This window comes from Vollenhovia emeryi, unplaced genomic scaffold (assembly GCF_000949405.1).
Source record: "Vollenhovia emeryi isolate VEMERY1.0 unplaced genomic scaffold, V.emery_V1.0 DF939155.1, whole genome shotgun sequence".
Classification (NCBI taxonomy): Eukaryota; Metazoa; Arthropoda; class Insecta; order Hymenoptera; family Formicidae; genus Vollenhovia; species Vollenhovia emeryi.
In genome coordinates, this window is record NW_011967211.1 from 1,140,407 (window position 1) to 1,159,177 (window position 18,771).

The 18,771-nt window shown below is 41.5% G+C and overlaps 1 protein-coding gene across 2 annotated transcripts in view; it reads right to left on the reverse strand.

Annotated features, from left to right (window-relative positions):
• Positions 1-4,162: 4,162 nt before the first annotated feature.
• LOC105565106 overlaps positions 4,163-18,771 on the reverse strand; it is a 30,115-nt gene continuing 15,506 nt past the window's right edge. Inside the window, exons 3-7 of one of the 2 annotated variants that reach the window (XM_012018016.1) lie at positions 12,516-12,626; positions 11,353-11,490; positions 11,171-11,268; positions 10,427-10,592; positions 4,163-6,143 (exon numbers count right to left, since the gene is read on the reverse strand). In XM_012018016.1, the coding sequence (XP_011873406.1) occupies positions 6,040-6,143; positions 10,427-10,592; positions 11,171-11,268; positions 11,353-11,490; positions 12,516-12,626 (617 nt within the window). In that variant the 3' untranslated portion in view covers positions 4,163-6,039. Of the gene's footprint in view, positions 6,144-10,138; positions 10,305-10,426; positions 10,593-11,170; positions 11,269-11,352; positions 11,491-12,515; positions 12,627-18,771 lie in introns of both variants that reach the window. The other variant, XM_012018015.1, reaches the window with a different exon arrangement.

Below are 18,771 nucleotides of genomic sequence, written 5' to 3' on the forward strand. Positions count from 1 at the left end.
AACGCTATTCTCTCCGGCTAAAGCTTCCCTTCGAATCAGCCAATCGTTCTAGAAGTTTGTCGACCGGCGGCGCAACTGAACGCGCGCTTCGATAGGACGAAGATAATACGATAAGACGTATTGGTGCGAGCCGCCGAGTGCCATTCTCTCCGCGGGACACCCTCCCCGCGCATCGGCCAATCGCAGTCGACGTCTCTCGGTGCCGACGGTGTAACTGAGCGAGCACGGCGAGCAAATCTAATGGATTCTCAAGACTCGGAAACAACGTTCGTTACCTTCCGCGCCGGTTATCAAGCGATACTGTGGATTCTTTTTTCGTTCGGCGTTCGACGTACCTGTGCGACGAAGTGACTCGCGGTGCCGGCGGCCGGTTAATTCGCCCGAAGATTCTCGAGCGGACAGGAAGCGTCCGCGAGTTACTTACCGCGCCGTGACATTTTCCGCGTGTGGTTGGCACCAATGTTGCTCTTTCCGCGGGAATCGTCGATTCGCGCGCGCAACGATTCACGAGTGTATCAAGTTTGTTGGAACGAATGCGTAGTGGCTGTGTCGGTTACGGATCGAGAGACAATGATTGATTGCGAGAAAAAGGACGAAGAGTGGATGTGTCGCGCGATTCACTCGAGGCGGAGCCGTCGAGACGAAAGTACTGGAATTGCGAAGTGTTTCGTTGCGCCATTCGCGGCCGGTTGCTCGCTGCGCCGTGTCTGGACTTGAATATGGCCGTTTTTCTCGTGCGTCGTCGCGTTCCGTGTCGATTGACAATTTATCTCCGATTGTTCGCGAAAGGAGGAAGAGGACCGAGTGCGCGAGTGAGTGTTAGTGTCGCTTCGACGGAAATCGACGCAACCGGCCATCCGAGAGGACAGTCTGCCCAGTGAGAAATGATTCGTCGATCGACGCCGAAATGATGTCGAATCGACGTCAATTCGACGGTGTCGATGTCGATTCGGCGTCGTTTCGACGTCGATCGACGAATCATTTCTCACTGGGTGAGAGGAGGCGGAGGCCCCGGCAAGGGCATCGGGCACCGTCGGAGGAACTTGCGGTAACTTTCATTTTGCACAAAAGCGACCTTTTTAGCCGCTTATTTTCCGGTCGTTACATTGCACCATAACTTAACAGTTAGAAAGAAGTAACTTGAAAATTGATTAAAGTTCGTTCCCGCGATTTTTGTTCGAAACATGTTTAATTATTAAAGTATAAATATCTTGTGACTCGTCGCGTTCTACGTCGATTGATAATTTATTTTCGATTCTCTGTTACAGGAGGACGAGGGCCGAGTGCGCGAGTGAGTGTCAGTGCTAGTGTTGTGCTTCGAAGGAAACCAGCACAGCCGGCCATCCGATAGAACAGCCTGAGTGGAGGAGGAGGCCTGAGTAAGGGCATCATGCATCGGCGGAGCAACCTTGCGGTACTTATCCTTCATTTTGCGCAAACGCGACCTTTTTCGCCGTTTTCTTTCGAGTCATATTGCATAACTTAATAATTAGAGAGAAAGAAGTAATTTGAGATTTTATTAAAGTTCGTTCCTGTAAATTTTTTCGAAAGACGAATTATTTGAGTATAAATATTTTATTGACTGGAAGGCTCATTACGCGTAAGAAATATATTTTGAAACTTTGCTTTTTTAACATTATTTGAATATTAATTTTATGTTTGTTTGTGCATTACAGAATCATCGTAGCGACGTTGCAGCCATAACTCCGCTGTTGCGCGTCAGTGTTGGTGAGTGATGAATTAATTTTTATTATTGAGGCAACGGATCTGTTGTAGATTTATTGAATATACATACTAATGATACATATATGTATTTGTTAATAATGTAAAGATAGCAAATAGAAATATAAAGTATTTCGTGCATCCGTTGCCTTAAAATTAATAAGTTAAAACAGATTAGGAGAAATTTAATCCTGGATCTTAATTATATGTATATCTTTTGTTACCTAACTTAGTGTGTATACGAGAACGTACTCTTGCACACACTACGTACAAAGGAAAAATTTAGAATACCATGAGAATGTGTTATATTTATTAATTATTTTAATTAACAATGTGATTTAGACAATCAAAGTTTATTTTATTCAGTACATGTGTACATTACGTTATTCTTCGCAAATATAGTGACGAAGGAAGAAATTTAGAACAATTGAGATATAGACTTTTAAAGTTACTGCTGTTACTTAAAGTTTACTCATGGTATTCATACATATAATATGTTTGATCCACAGGGAATAAGTATAAAAAGTTTGTATATTGTTATTTGTTATTACTTTTATCATTTTATTCTCCATTTTACTATAATCTTTTGTCCAGGATTAAATTTTACATAAGTTAGTGCAGAAATGGAATATATAAATATTCCTTTCTAAGTAGTATTGTTAATTTACTTGTATACGTTTGTAATAATTAAATTACAACAAATATTTTAGCATAATATATTTCATACAAATTATTAATTTATTTTTTATAACAGATAGTTATGGTTACTGAATCATTATTACCTACTTTAACGCACTAACTTTAGCCTAAACTGTTATAACTTATATGTAGTGGTTGATAACTGGATTGTACCAGTTATATGACGTAAGATCCAATACACATTTTTTTATGAAAGAAAAGACTTGTTTTATCTAAAAATTATCTTAAAATTTATATTATCCCTTTCGGATCTTACGTCATTCATCTGAATTTTTCATCTCTGCATGCTTTTGAGATGAAATTCAGCAACGAATCGTTCGAATCGATAAAAATACGTAAAATGTCCCTTAGATTCAATCGAATGACGCGTCTAGCAATTTTTATTAATTTCCACATTAAAATTTCGTTATTATTTACTTTATCAAGTTTAAAAGTTTTGTGTAAAGTTCAGAATCGCGATCCCTTCGAATCAAAACGCGGTCGATATAGAGAATTTTTTTCTAAACGCGTGTAAAGAGTAAATTCATGATGTAATTATTATTGTTATTGGTCATAGTTAATTCTTTGCGTAATTGATTAAATTAATTTGATGGCCCCTTCGCGACGCGTTCGTGTTTCGCGCATCGTACAAAAGCGTAGATTCTTACGCTTATTGCTGGCTGTGATCAGCTGGCAGCAGAAGGAGTATATCTCCTTGCTGTCGATTTCTGGCTATGTAAAGCCAGAGTATTGGCCAGCGTGAATTTAGCTGGCCAGAATAAAGACAGCGAAGTGTATCCCACAAGGTTGGTGTACATATAACGGAAGTACACATAATCGAAAGAAAAGGTTTGCCTAGAGGGCATTCTTGAATGTTTATACGTGCGATTGCACGTAATTAAAGACGGAAAGATGCCGTCTCGAGTTCCGCGTAAATCCTCTATATTCCGCGTAAATTAAATTCCCGATAAAAACTCCCAAACGGTCGCGATTTAAAACCAAACTCAATGTTCTAAAATTTCAGGTATTCGCGGTCGTAATTAAAAGTATAATTAAAGATACGGTTAGGTAGAAAATTATGCACTTACAATTAGACAAAAATAGGGTAAACGGTAAATAAACAGGGATATGGAACTATAATTTTCAACAGGAAAAGGAAATTTCATTAGTAAAATATATCGGTAGGAAATTTAAGAAAGTACGATAGGAAAATGAATAAGTGACTATACGGGTAGGTAGGGATACGGGTAGGTAGGATTGGGGGATATATATATTATATATAATTTGTGATGAGTAGAGAACAATTGATTTACTTTTCAGATTTATTATTGCACATTTTTATGCGACGGATAAGTGTAAGAATGTGGTAGGTAGGATTGGGGGATAATTTCGGGTGGGAAAATTTATTTACTTTACAGATTCATTATTGTACACTTTTATATAAATAAATTTTACAATTTACTTTTTTGTACAAATTTACTTGCACAAAATTGTACAATAATAATGCAAAAATATACATAATATTTGTAATCGGATGCATATAATAAGATGTAACTTTAAGAATAAACTGTAACTGTAACTTCGTTACAAATAACGAGTTACTTCCCAACCTTGTGTATAGCTATATTTTATAATACAACTCTCGCAGTTTTGCAAGAATTAAAAGATTGTTTGGGAATACTGGAGGAATATCAGATATATATAAATGCCAAATATATTTTATATATATATATTCTGTTATTTACTTTATTATCTAAGATTTTATAAATTTCGCTAATTTTATTTTTTATTTTAGTCTTCTTATATCTGCGTTTTATTTTAAAACTTACTTAGCTTCATCACGCAATTACATATAACTATTTAATTTAGTACATTAAAATTTTTTCATACGTTTATAAAAATCAATGATATACTTTATATTCCTTTACAAAATATTGCTGCTTGCTCGTTTATAAGGAGTAAATAAAATATAAACTACGAGGAAAGAGAGATAAATTAAAAGAGAAAGTTGAGAAGTGTGTGTTCGTGTGTGGAACAATCTATTTGCATGTAGAAATGAAATATGTAAAGAGAGAAAGAGAGGAAAAGAAAGCAAGTCCAATTAAGTTTCTTTGCTGAGAAATATTATATATAAAATAATTGAGATAGTTTCCTTTACTTCCTAAACGTCTTACATAGAAATATCGATGTAATGAACCTTACAAAAGTCAACATTATCAAAAGAGCTAAGTGATGGACGAACTTCGCGAATCGTTATCGCGTAACGATCCTAGTAGCACCATATATTACATAAACGTTTACATTACGTAAATTGTACACGCCCGAGAAAGTAGCTTTGACCTTTTCAAGCAGAATTTATTCGAGTCTTGCATCGCGCACGCACATCATTGGCTAGATAGATTTTCATTGAAAGTAAAATTAATACAAAGTGATTCGAAGGGGCAGAAAATAATCATGGTTTCCCTTCGAATCACTTTTACATCCTAACTGTGTATCTAGATTGCTCCCAACTGAAATCTATCGTTCCGCCAAGCTCGCAGGTGTTAAAACCAGATTCGCGTACAGATATTCTCGCGAAATCTTGCTCTCATATATTCGAGATATTTATCTAATATCTGGTACTACCAAGGAGGCCGAGAGCGTTCACGAACGTGATGTTTTCGCGCCGTTTTCCGCTTCGCTCGCGCGCAACCCGACGACAGTCCTCTCCTCGAGAGAGAAACTTGAGCTTCGATCGCGTTAAATAAATAATAGTAAACGCGCGGCGCGTCAAACGCGAGCCAAGCTTCGCAGATCTAAATTCGATCGACGTGATCGATCGGAATCAATTATGACTCGCGACTGTTTTTACCGGGTTTCTTCGAGGCGAGTAACGTCCGTTAAATTCGCGGCCGGTGATCGCCCGACTGCGTTTTCCGTCGGGCCATCTCTTTTTGCGGGCATCTTGTGATAAATGGACCACCGGTGTAACGGTCGTTAATGGGGATTCGAGAAAGCTCGGTGAAACCGATCATCGGAGTCCGATATGCGTGTCTTTCACGAGCGCGAATTTACGCCCTCGCGATCAGCACGCGCGAAAAGGATGCATGAGGGATGATCGATATCTTACTTATCGAACTGGAAACAATACAAAGTAATCTCGCTCCTAAAATGTAAGTACGCGTATCTTGAGCAACCGTCTCGCGCAAGTCGGGGCCTCCCGGACAACGCAAACGTCCAGAAGACGCGGTAGGAAAGTTCGAAGGGTGTTCCCTCGTTTTTGCAGAGTCCCCTCGGGCTTCTCTCGGACTTGGTCTTTCGGATTTTCACGCTGCCCGGGTTCTTGCTTTCGGTCGGATGGAGTCAAACGATCGGTCTATCGCGGAAAAAAAAGAGAGCATATATCTTGAGGAATCTCGTGGCGTGTCCACATCTCGCGTAATATCCAGGGCCACGAATTTTTAATTGCGGGTAAATTTATGTCCCAAGGTCGACGATCGTCGGATCGACCTCGGCTCGAGTCTCTCCGTCGTTGAGATTCCGTGTTAAATATTTTTGATCCTCTTTCTGCCAAGTGACACGAATTTTCGATGTTAGCGACGAGCGCTGAAGCGCTCGGGATACTTTCTTTCCACCGATGCGCCGACCGGTCAAGCGTCTTCAGTAGTTGTAGGGCCCGTACTGGGAACCGTGATAATACGGCCCCGGATACGCCGCAGGTGCCGGATATCCGGCGTACGCGTACTGCTGCTTCTGCGGGTACACTGGAAAAATGAAAAGGGACATTAGACTCGGAGACCTAAGTTCGCCGCGCTTTTCTGATAAAGGAAACAGATTCTGTTGACACGTAAACGAGGCAGTCAACATAATTCTTAAACAATGATATCATTTATCTGCTACGGTTAGTTTCATGAGAGTTAAAGAACGAATAAGGAACAAATGTTCACTATACTTTATAAATGATCAAACAAACTGATAGTTTAAAATTTCTTTACTTCGTAGACAATGTTTTACAAAAACTAGAAATCGTTAACATTATGTGGTTAATACGTTGAACGCAGGAAGGATAATGACTTTTTATCTCATCGAGGAAATGATCTTATCTTATATTTTCTCTTTTAATCGTCCTTGCCCCTTGGGAAAATGTACCTTAGAAAACCGTAAAATTTTACTTTCGAAAAATAAGAAATGTGGAAAGTAAATTTGGACATTTTAAACTCTTATTTAAGGTAAACTTCAAACTTACTTTAAAAATTTCAAAGAAAACTTTAAGAATTGTGAAAAGTAAAATTGTAAAAATTACTTTAAGTGTCCAAAATTACTTCAAAATTTCTTAAGTAGACTTTTAACTTCTTTAAGCAAACTCTTAGATTTGAAAGATTACTTTTAAAAGCTGTAATTTCATTCGAAGTAAATTTTCCCAAGGGTGTCATCTTCGAATTAATTTATCTATCGAGAAATGCGCATTCACCGTTCTGTTAAATTTCTGAGCAACCGATTCGAAGAAAGACTCTATCCAGCATCACGAGACGCGAGACATTTGTTCTTCGTCCTACGTGTAAATCGAATTCCGGCATCGATCAGTCAGCGTATGGGGCTGAATGAGCAAACACGGAAATTTTTTGCGGCTAGAAGTCGGTGGGTGTACGGAATGGAAAATTAGGCAAGTATGTCGCTTTCGAGCGTCTACTTCTAGATATCACTGGCTTTTCCGTTCTTTTGCTCGCAGAAAACAACAATTATTTCACATGAACGTTTATTTCCGCATGACCAATTTTCTAAAGTTACTTGTAACGTTGGACGATGACCGAGAACCATATTATACAGAAATTGTATCCAAATAAGATCGTATTTTGCGCAAAGAAAGCGATAATAAATTGTTAAAAAAAGAAAGAAATTTTATTGCTGATTAAATTTATGTTTCCGCGCGCGCGTATATTTTTAAAATAAAGTTAAAAGGAAAAGCACGCGGAAAAGGTTTAAAATCTCCTCTACATTTTGATATCATTAATCTGATTTCGATAGCAATGAATATTTCTATCACGAGCGTTGTAATCTTGTAAAGCGAAACTTCTCACGATCGATGTAAACAGGATGCTCGTTTCGAATGCAAATGATAGAGAAAACCAACTGTCGAAAGGAATTTTTACAATGTACGAGTCGGTGTAACGGGAGGAAAAATGTACCGCGGCGAAAATGCAAATCGGCTCGGCGTTGCGTTTTCTCCCTGCAAATTTCGAAATACATTTTTACGACGGCGCGCAATTCTGCAACCCGGTCGATCATCCGGAGGAGAACTAGAAAGTTTCCTTCAGGATTAGAGCGTGACAGTGCTCCGATCCGTGGCGGAAACAGACCGTGAGACGAACAAGTAAAAGTCTCGCGAGAATGAATATTGACCGTTACCTTCCACGCGATTATCAGTACAATTTGATAATCGATCTGCCTAAACCGCTTAGATCTCAATCGCTTTTATCCTCGATAATCACTTATCCGCCAATGGATCATTGCGCGGCGATCAATAGCATTCGTCGTTTTTCGTAGATACGTACTCGTTTCCGATCCAATTTCAATAAAAATGCGGCCTTGGCAATATTAATATCGAGAGCATAAAGGCAAATTTAAATACTCGGTAGACCAGTAATTTTACGCGCGGCTTCGCTCCTCCGATTGAATTTAGCCGCGAGGAAATTGCGTCAAGAGCTAAATCTAGAATCTCGCCATGCAATTGCGATTTCAAGTTAATATTCATCGAACTAGTTTCGTGCGGCCTCGTTTTTCGCGTTCGCAAATTCGCAGGGGAAACTAATGTTTTCAAAACATCACAGGACTCTCTCGTCAGTGGGATTAACATTACATTACTCTCAAACGGTACAGCCCAGTGAGAACACGAACGTCGAATCGACGTCAATGGGATCGAAACCGCGCCCTAACCGCCAATTTTTGGAAAATAATTAACAGTTTTGGAACGTTATATTTTGTATTGAAATTAATTTGTATTAAATTTTATATTAAATAAATTTACTTGGCAGTTCTCTCCAATAAGATCTTAAGAGTACTCAGAACGTTGAATTTAATACAATAAGAATAAAGTTCCAAGACTTAATGCTGGAGTGATTCTACATGTTTGGCACCTTTTGTGCATCCAGACCTTGATAATCGATTAATGAAGACATTTGTGTTACCTAGCATACAACTCATTCGAAGGAATAGAATACGTTTTTTGTTCTCTGATTTAATCCGATTAGTGGAAACTACTCGGTCTGTGCACAAAAGCCGCATAATTTCTATACTCCACAAATGTTTTCACGGATTGACAGTGCTAGCTGCAAAAGGTGCAAAAATTCCAGAATCACTCCAGCATTCCCTTAATTATTTTCGAAAACTGACGGTTGAAACGCGATTTCGACCCCATCGACGTCGATTCGACGTTAGTATTTCCACTGAGGGGAGAGAAAAAGAAAGGGAGATCGAGATCTTTTTATATACAAGGCGTTATTGGGATCGAGTCTTTCGCTCAGTTTGTGGTTTGTGTTATGATTAAGCAATTAGATTAATCTTGTATAGTCATTCAATTAGTTCGCGAAATTTCGATCTTCAAATTTGGATGCACATTACAATCGCTTATTAATACACGTATAGTCCGATTATCGGATAAACTAAGTCCTGAAACAACGATTATTACAAACATTGTTTCTTCGTAGATGACAGTAACATAATCTATGAAATAATACGCCTGATCGTGCTAATAATAACCGTGATGCGTTAATACGGAAGCACTTGAGGTAAATACGCATGACTCTCGTCGTTAGATATTTACAAAAAGTCAGTAAGACTAGGAAAACCGTTTAACGACATCGTCTGCTTCCATGTTGACGCGCTTCTCCTTGGAGTGAATCCGGTTAGTATAATGACGAGATGATCGTTATCCTCGTATCGCAAGGAAACGCGTTCCTTGCGATCAAGCCCGATGATCGTAAACTAAAGTTAGTAGAACACCCGGTGCACGTGGAATCCGACGCGGCGATTTCGCGTCCCGGCCGATTTCTTCCGAGGAAGATTACGATCTCTATGGCGACTTTAACCGCAAACATAAAAATGTCCGAGGAACAGTCTCAATGTTTTATCGAATGCTTTGAACGGTATCGTTGATATCAGCTGTTGCTTGAGACTAACGCTGAAATTGTCGATTTGAGACTCAAGTCATTTTTTTACAGTCTTCATTTCATAGGCAAATACGTTACAGTTTAACGATGTTATAACTCTCGAAAAATCAATCCGTGAATTATCACTGGAAACAGTGAAGTCACTGATTTACAGTTAGAAGTATAGAGGAAAATCCTCTATTGTGAGAGATAGGATTCTAATATGAGATAGTAGGTTTTCAACGTCGAAATTCAATCACAAATCTTTTATTTAGCCGAAACTCCACTATCTCATATTAGAAGCCTATCTCATAGTAGGGGACTTTCCTCTACCACTGCGATTTTCAGTGGTATACTTATAATTGCAAATCAGTGACTGTTCACCGTTTTCACTGATTGACTTTTAGAGAGAATATACAATAGAGATCAACGATATCACATCGAAACATTTAACGAGCACGAGAATGGAGAATCGATATCGGACTGTGAGTTCTCGGACGCGGCGTATTGCATAGCGATCATAGGAATCGAAGTAATCGCCGGGCGGTATTTCGCTAGCCGGACAGTATCCGCGTGCACGTAGTCGGCGAAAGCAATAGGTGTTAAATATGTACCAGGCATGAGGTACTGCATGTTCATCGCCTCCTCGCGCATTCTCTCGCCCCTCAAGCAAATCGCCGCGGCGCTAAACAAGATCGCGCTGACCAACGACCAACCGACGCCGACCCAAGCGACCACGTACGACCAGTCGTACGAGATTAGCGAGTTGTCCTTGAGGACCTAGACAGTTTTGCCCCCGCGTGCCGTGCCGTGCCGTGCCGTGCCGCGCCGGGCGTATATAACAAACAAAAAGAAGAGATACGGGGCGAGTTAGTTTGGCCGTTTCATGGTTATCGTGTCACCTGGCATGATGTACTGAACGTTCTGGGCCTGCTCGCGGGCACGCTCCCTTCTCAGGCAGGATGCCGCGATCAGGAATAGCGTCATTGTGCCCAGACACGTAGCCACCCCCAGCCAGGCGAGGTAAAACGACCAGTCGTACCACTGTGCCGTGTTGTCCCTTAAAACCTGCGGGCAAAGTTCGGTCAAAATCTGCCGTTTGCGCTCGCGCTTGCCACCTCGGTCACGTGGAAACGCTCGATGCGATCAGGTGCCTGGAAGAATCTCTCCGTGCAAGACAAGCGAAAATTTTCCACACGTCCATTACGGTTATTATTCCGTAAGGTCAATTAGCACAGTCGACTTCAATCACGTCAACTTTTGCCTCTGCGCGTAACAAGAAAACGTATCCGACGATACGTGATTTTGTAAAATCGAGGCTAGTCTTCTGGAAACTAGATTTAATATTACATTTTTCAAGATATTTTTTAAAATTATCCTTTTCGCTTATTTTGCTTAGCAGTGACATGTGCGCCAAAACGTTGAACAGTTGCAGCTGACATTTGAACAATCGTGCAAATAATTCGGAAACGAAATAAAACCAAGCTGGGACAATTTAAGTAAACGATGATAAAGTACCATGTAGATTACTAGTTTTCTGATGCGATTGATACGACAATTAATGACAACTTTTCAACGTTTTATGGAGCATTTTGATCGTATTGTTAATAGATTTAAGTTTCGAAAAAGTAAAATTGAGTACTTACGTTGCTCCATTGTTGATAATATTCCTCTCCGACGATCTTCTCTTTTTCATAATACTCGACGCCGTGCCAAAGGCCCATACCGCCAGCACTCAGTAAGCCTGCGCGACATAAGCAGATATATTCCAACAATATCACATTATATTGTATTTATAAAAAAATAACATTTCGGGAGTTGTACTGACAGGCGAATAACATTAGGATTGCCGTGGCCGTGATGTTCCCCGGTGATCTTCTCCAGCAGCCCACTACTCCCGTCCAGAATGCCGAAAATATCGCGAGGAAACCGACCATGAACAGTGCTATCACTGATCGCCCCATATCTGCAACAATGATAAAGAGTTCGAATCCATTGTATCACTTGCGCACGCATTGCGCAATAAGAAAATTCTCTGTTTACACATTGACGAGATTATGAATATTTTTATTCAGGCTACGCGTATATTTTTCTTTAATCGGTCGCTATTATACGCGCGTTCGCTGCCACGCCAGTCGTTAGCGAACTTTCCATTCTCGCCGCATCGGATAGTAACGTTACTGAATTCTGAAGTGCTTATAATATATCATTCATATTTATAAGAGATCTAATCGCACTGTCTCACGTACTATCAACTCTTGCGATGTTGTCTTACGGCGTAATATCAATGGCATGGTATAAAATATTTACGTTCCATATTAAATATCCTAATAAATAAATAAAATCAATATAAACCAAAAACCAAATAAATATCCTAATAAATAAATAAAACATGGGAATATATTTTAAGTCAAATATCGTTTTTGCGCTTGTAATTCTTTTTATTACTTTTATGCACAAAATAATACCGGGATAAGTTCCGGACCGCATAGCAGAACATTTTCATACTTAAAACACTCAGTTCAGAAGTCTAATAAAAAAGATATCGATATTTGAAAGTTTCAATTTGTGGTTCTAACTAAATTTGAAATTGACTTTATAAAATTGCAAAATTCTTCCACACGATTAAAGTACGCATACAGACAAAACCAGGGACAGGGTAAAAAAAGAAGGCTGAAGGATTCTCTTAAAAATTTTTTAAATTGTAACATACCCACGTAGTTTGCGAATTTTTAACAAACCAAATTTTTATTTATCAATCTGTCCTGTTCCAAACAGAATTGTTCGGTTACGTAAAATGATATTACGTTAATGGTACCGAAAAATTAATAAAGAAACAAAATAGCAATTTAAGTAATGTGTATTCAACTATTTTAGAAAAAAAATGATCGAACGTATGTAAATTCTTTCTAGTGAAAAGCGTGACAAACACTGCTTTCTCATACCGATTTAATACGTAAGATGAAATTTGTTCGATTATGCTATACTTACGTAATCGTGCCATCGCGTCGTCGGAGAAGCCTCTTGTTTGATTTTCCTCATCGGGAATGAAATAATCGATATTCATACAATGCGTTTCCACGGGGCTCAGATAAGTCTCGACTGCAATCATAAAACAACAAAGAAACAAGTTATAATAGGAATTAATATACGATAATTAAAGATTGTGGCGAGTGTGGCGCAGAGAAATGTGCGCTGCTTAGTAAACAAACGAACGAAAAGATCCGTGTTCAAATCCAGCCACACCGCTGGTTTTTTCGGAGGGAAGTGGCAACCCACCGAGAATATCCTGCCACACATACCACCTTTAGGGGTGTATAGCCCTCCAGGTTGGAGGTTTCCTTCGACAAGGTTAGCAGCCTTACCGAAGATATGAGGTAAAACGAAATCCTCAAAGTATCAGAACAAACTGGATAAAACGAGCAAAAAGAAGAAGATTCGATAATATAAAATAAAGTTATCGTTTAAGGAAGCTAGTGGCTAAACAGTCCCTTATGCACGTGTTTAACAGAAGATAGGTGCATCAAGGCCTGATTTCCCACTAGCTTCTTGGACCGTAATTTTATTTTACATAAATTTTACAAGAATATAAGAATATGATAGCACGTTACCGAGTGATTTGTAAGCTATGAATAATTTGTTATTTACTTTAAAGTTTTGTTTAATTTTTCTATAATCCGAGCGAAGAAACGTGATTTTCATTTTCGTTGGCGAGAAATTGATTAATACCCCTTAAAAAATATTCCCTCTCCGAGGCATTGCGAGTTTCGCGAATTGCCTTGCCAATTATAGAGAAGGAACGTTTCACCGAGAGGCGCATATTCTACGTTTAATTGGCTAATCGTCACCGACGTTCTCATTTCACCGGCCGCGAGATACGCGGAGTCAACGTTCATCTAACAGCCGGTTACGACATTCGGAATCGAGGCGCGCTGCGTTCTAAAGTGAGATAAACGCGGAATCTTAGTGAACCGCGAAATAACATTTTACACCTGCGGAGATGACGACGTTGTAATTTATACCACTTAGCGGGGAAATTTATGTCACATTAAAGACGAGGCTCTCTGCTGAGAACAAAACGTCGTGACTCATTGTGATCCGTTACTGAGTCACAACAAAAAATAAAAATAAATAAAGTAGAACAGGGCAATTGGACCTATTTTTCTAATCAGCCTGAGAATTCGCGGTGTCTTTTTATCCCCAACTACTTTCACGAGTTATCTACGTTTGGGAAATATCGTAAGGAACCCTCTGCGCGCGTAGAATATGTCGAAGATCTCATCATCTGCAATTTCCCATAGATACGTATATAATGAACGGCCAGTGCGGATCGTAGTGTCCGTTTAGCACGCGGCGGAGGCGCGAAACGCGCGGATCCTTGAAGACGCGTCCATTAGATATCCCCGATGTTCTCGCGGGGAATTTACTACTGGGATTTATCAGCGATTCGTGATCCCACAGCCCCGGCCGGCCGCGTCAAGCGAGCGCGCGCCTCGAGAAGCACGCGACCCAGAATGCAGCATGCGCTATCGCCGGGCTCGATGTGTGCGGTACGCTTTTGCGCTCCGCAGCGGGGACTCGCCGCGCGCTTCTTTCGGCTCCTTTGCAACGGTACTCCCGCGGCGAAACCTAATCCACGAAAACGCCACCTTGGCACGTAGGAAAAAAGTTGTAAGGCAATCGCGCTTTCGCGGTCTCTTTCCCTGGCACGTCCCGCCCGATCAACCGAGACAATGCCATTGTCTCGCAAAGCCTCCGTGAGCCTTCGATCAATCGGATCAAATTGTCACTAACAGGATTCGGACAGGACGCGATCTTTCAGTGGGAATAGATTTTCGGAATTTTTTTCGAGGCCTCGGAACGACAGTTTCGCAGCCATTTTTGGCTAAACGACATGTCTTTCCTTCTGGACATTGTGTATTTTTTTTCAATTATAGAACTGTCGCTCCCGTTTTTCTCCCTCGCTAGTTGATTATTTGTTTTTTGTTTCATTCTTCAATTGTGGCTGAGTGAAAGTCTTTCGGCGAAAAGAACCACTGGAGCTAAGAAATGGGGCAGAATAACGTCTTCGAGTGATTTGAGTTTTTTTTTCCTCAAGTATTATGATTTCGCTTCTATCAGTTAACAACTGATTTACTAGTAAAATGTATGGTAAAATTTCAAAAATTCTTCAAAATGCCATGTTGTCCCACGTTTACGTGATTTTCGGGATAAATTTTAAGAGAAAATTCTCTCCGCGTATGAGCTAATCAGTGACTATTCGCTGTTTTCAGCGATAATCGACCGATTGACTCAGAGAAATCGGTTGCGAGAATTATTCTATGCGATGCAAAATTCCGTTAGCGCAGGACCGGAAGTGAGTTTTTCCGGGGGACCTGACGGCCGTCCTGCGCAGGGAGGACGGTACCGTTGGAGATATTTGAGATTCAGGCGACGACGCCGCGCGCGCGTTTCCTCGACCCTGTTCGAATCTAGTTTCGCCTAAACGAAACAAGGCGCCATGCCAAGATCGTTGACTCGCGCCTAACTGTACACGCGTTACACTCCTCGCCATTCCGGAAGAGGAGTCGTCGGCGACGGTGGCGATGCCGAGCGACCGTGGACGGCGGGGGCCCTCCTCGTATAGTACTTTTCATCGCGCGCTGCCGCGCGATACCGGGAGGCAGATAAAAGTCGCCGGACCGGTCGTTGACTGGTTTCTTTCAATTTTTCACGTATGCATTCGCGATCGTACGCGCTGACCTCGATTTTCGGCGCTGCGAGACGGTGCAAGAGTCGCGAGAAGTCCGGCTGATGGCAGAAAATAATCCGTAAACGCTCAAGTCTGTCTTAGCCGTGGACGTAAAAGTCGTGAAAGTCTATTGTATACAACTTGAGTTTTTCCTCTGCCTTGCCTTACGTTTACGACTAATAGCGAATTCGATTGCTCGCACCGAGTGCACACTAAGGCCTGGTTAACAATTTTTATTTAACTCTGTCTCAAATACAAGTTCAAAGAGTATTTGGCCAAAAAGTGATCCGTATGGATGCGACACGGGTCATTTTACTGGCTACGAAATATTTCAAGAGATATTTAAGACAATTCTTAAATATAAGAATTGACTGTAAACAAGCCTTAATGCGCGCTCAGGATATCTTAAAGTTTGCCCGGTGAGAAATGATTCGTCGATCGATGTCGAATCGACGTCAATTTGACGGTATCGACGAGTCATTTCTCGCTGGGCGAACTTGATCCGCAAATGTATGGCGGAATGCAGGGCTAATGGAATATATTTCCAAGATACGGGATACATTTGATACGAGTCTTCGCTCAACATTCGACAGATCGACCTCGGATTTGTTTGAGTTTCTCCCCGGGTTGCAACGTTCGGTTCGAGCCTGATCACGCGGCCCTAATAAATCGAAGCCGCCGGAAGCGGGTCGCCGGAAGAAAACGGCACGCCGAAACCGATAAGGCGTCGTCCTCGGCGAGCACACGGCACCGGTCGGCGAACGGTACCGCGATATACGAGCGATGCATCGATCATTTCGATTGTTTTCCGGCCGAGCGACGAGAACGAGCTCTCTCGCGCCCGGCGCGGGCGATTTCTTCGCTCCTCCGGGCGGACCGATAGAATCGATTCTCACCGATCCGGCCTCGATACGCTCGCCTTTCCTCGCTGTTTTTTCTGCTCCCACGATATACCCGCGGCACGGGTACACGTATCGGCGTGCGCGCGAGCGTATTTTCGTTCGCGAATCCGGTGAGAGAAGCCATTGTCTCCCGCCGCTTTCAGCATCCGCGCCCTGTCAGATCCGCATTTCATCCGAATCGGATCGTCTGGCTCGATCGTTAACCCAAGTGTCGTCTATTGCGACTATTAGATCTGGGATCTGGAACTAGCTCGGGTCTCTCGCGGACACCGGCGCGGCGTATGTAGGGTAATGAGGGAGATTACTCTCGTGTTGGCCAACTAATGGTGACAAGACGACTTGTCACTTTATCGGTGTACCGCTACGCGTTGTATAGGAACGCAACCGATCGCTGCGATCTTGACATCCTGACCGTCGGGATTTTGGGACGGCAATTTCACCTGCTGTCCGCAATATTTAGCGGCGAGGAATTTTGCGCGCGTAAAATTCCGCTTGTAAATAACGCGCGTCGCGTCCACCGGCGGTGCTTTTCGATGTCTCTTCCTGTTTGCTCGAATACGATCTCTTTCTCTCTCTCTCTCTCTCACTATCTTAACACGGAGAAAAATATCCTGGCCTATTTCATCGGATAATTAATTATATATTAATAAACGGATACGTTCAATTAAACTGTATATCCGATGAAAAGTGTAATCGGTTTTTCGATTAAATTTCATCGGTGACCGCAATTTCGTGGGATAAATTTCATCGACTATGTTCATAATTTAATCGGAAAACTTAATCGGAACAACTCATTTATCCAATGGAAATTTTTCTCAGCGAACGTTTCTCAATTTCTAGAATTTCCTTACTCTAATTGCTTGCTAACGATATTGAGTTCATTACATCGCTCGCGTCACGCTGAATCACCTCTATATCAATCCTGTTCTTACATCTTACCTTTTATCTTACATACACGGAGAGAATTTTCTCTTAAAATTTACCCTGAAAATCACGCGGGACAACATGGCATTTTGAAGAGTCTTATGAGAGTTTTATGAAATTTTACCACACATTCTACTAGTAAAATGTATACCAAGTATAATTAGTAGTAGAATGTACGGTAAAATTGCAAAAAAAAACTCCCATAAGATTCTTCGAAATGCCACGTCGTCCAACGATGACATGATTTTTCCGGGTAAATTTTAAGAACAAAATTCTCTCCGCGTACAAGTCGCGTTGAAGCGCGCCGTAGGACCTGATAGTCTCAACGACTGCTTCATTCATCTTTAATCGGTCCTATCTCGAGAAATCCCGTCCGTACCACGTGCCACGACGCCGGCATACTTTCCTCGCGTTCACCTCGGAATTTTACCGAACGCTAACCACCGCGCTTCCTCCCTACGACGCGGCGGTTCGCTATTGTGCGCACAACAATGGATTTTATATGAGCGCCCTAACGTATGTGCAGCCCGCATCCACGCGGCTAGCCATGGGTACGTTTTCACTTCGTAGAGCGCGCCGCGTTTTCCCTTCCCGTTCGAAGAATGCGCAACCTGAAACTTCCGGGAGAACTGGAATCACCTGTACCGTGTACCGGACTTGTGCAAAAGTATACTCGCGCGTTCTATTCTTTATTTTCCTCTTCGCTTCCTTTTAAACCCGCGATCGCTGCCTCGAGAATCGAACCGTGACTCGCGCGACATTTTCGAAAATCCAATCCCAAGTTACGATCGCGCGCCTCGTCGGTGTAATACGAGAGATCTGAACGGCCAATCCTGTAACGTGTATGCTACAAAAGTATACTCGCGCGTTCTATTCTTTATTTTTTCTCTTCTCTTCTTTTTAATCCCGCGATCGCTGTATCGAGAATCGAACCGTGACTCGCGCGACATGTTCGAAAATGTAATCCCAAATTACGATCGCATGCCTCGTCGGTGTAATACGAGAGATCTGAACGGCCAATGCTGTAACGTGTATGCTTCTAAAAATAGAAATTACTTCAGAAGACTTGCATAACTTCTGGAAGAACCGAAGAGCGAAACGTGCTGCTTTGCATTCACGCTTACACATTTTGAGTTTTTATTTAAAAAAAATGCTCTGGAATTCTTATTGCGTCACGTTACATCTTCCTCGTTGTTCGCGTAATCCGGCGCGTAACCGGGCGACCGTTTATTTATGATCTTCTCTTCACTTACAATTAGCCAAACCGATCTGCGATTACAGCACAATTCGAGCGTACGCCACGCACGTCTCCGCTATGCTGACGCGCGCATGATAATCTCCGATTATTACGTCGTGGAATGAACGTTGCGTGACTCATCGAGGCACGTAAAAATCGATTTCACAATTTGTACGACGTAAGAAAAAAACGACATTGATCACGCGTATTGGCGTTATTTTAATTTATCGTTTAAGATTCTGACGCACCTCCGTTGCGGAAGATAACGCGATAGACTTCGAGTCTGGAATGTCGTTCGCTATAATCGTATAAACTCTAAGATTAGAATCGATTTTTCCAGTTGATTTTAATCGCGGTTCTGCGTCCTATTTTGTTTGGAGACATTTCGAAGAGCGAAGGCTAATTAAACGGCGATTAAATTTAATCGAAGGAACTGATCCTTGGACACAAATT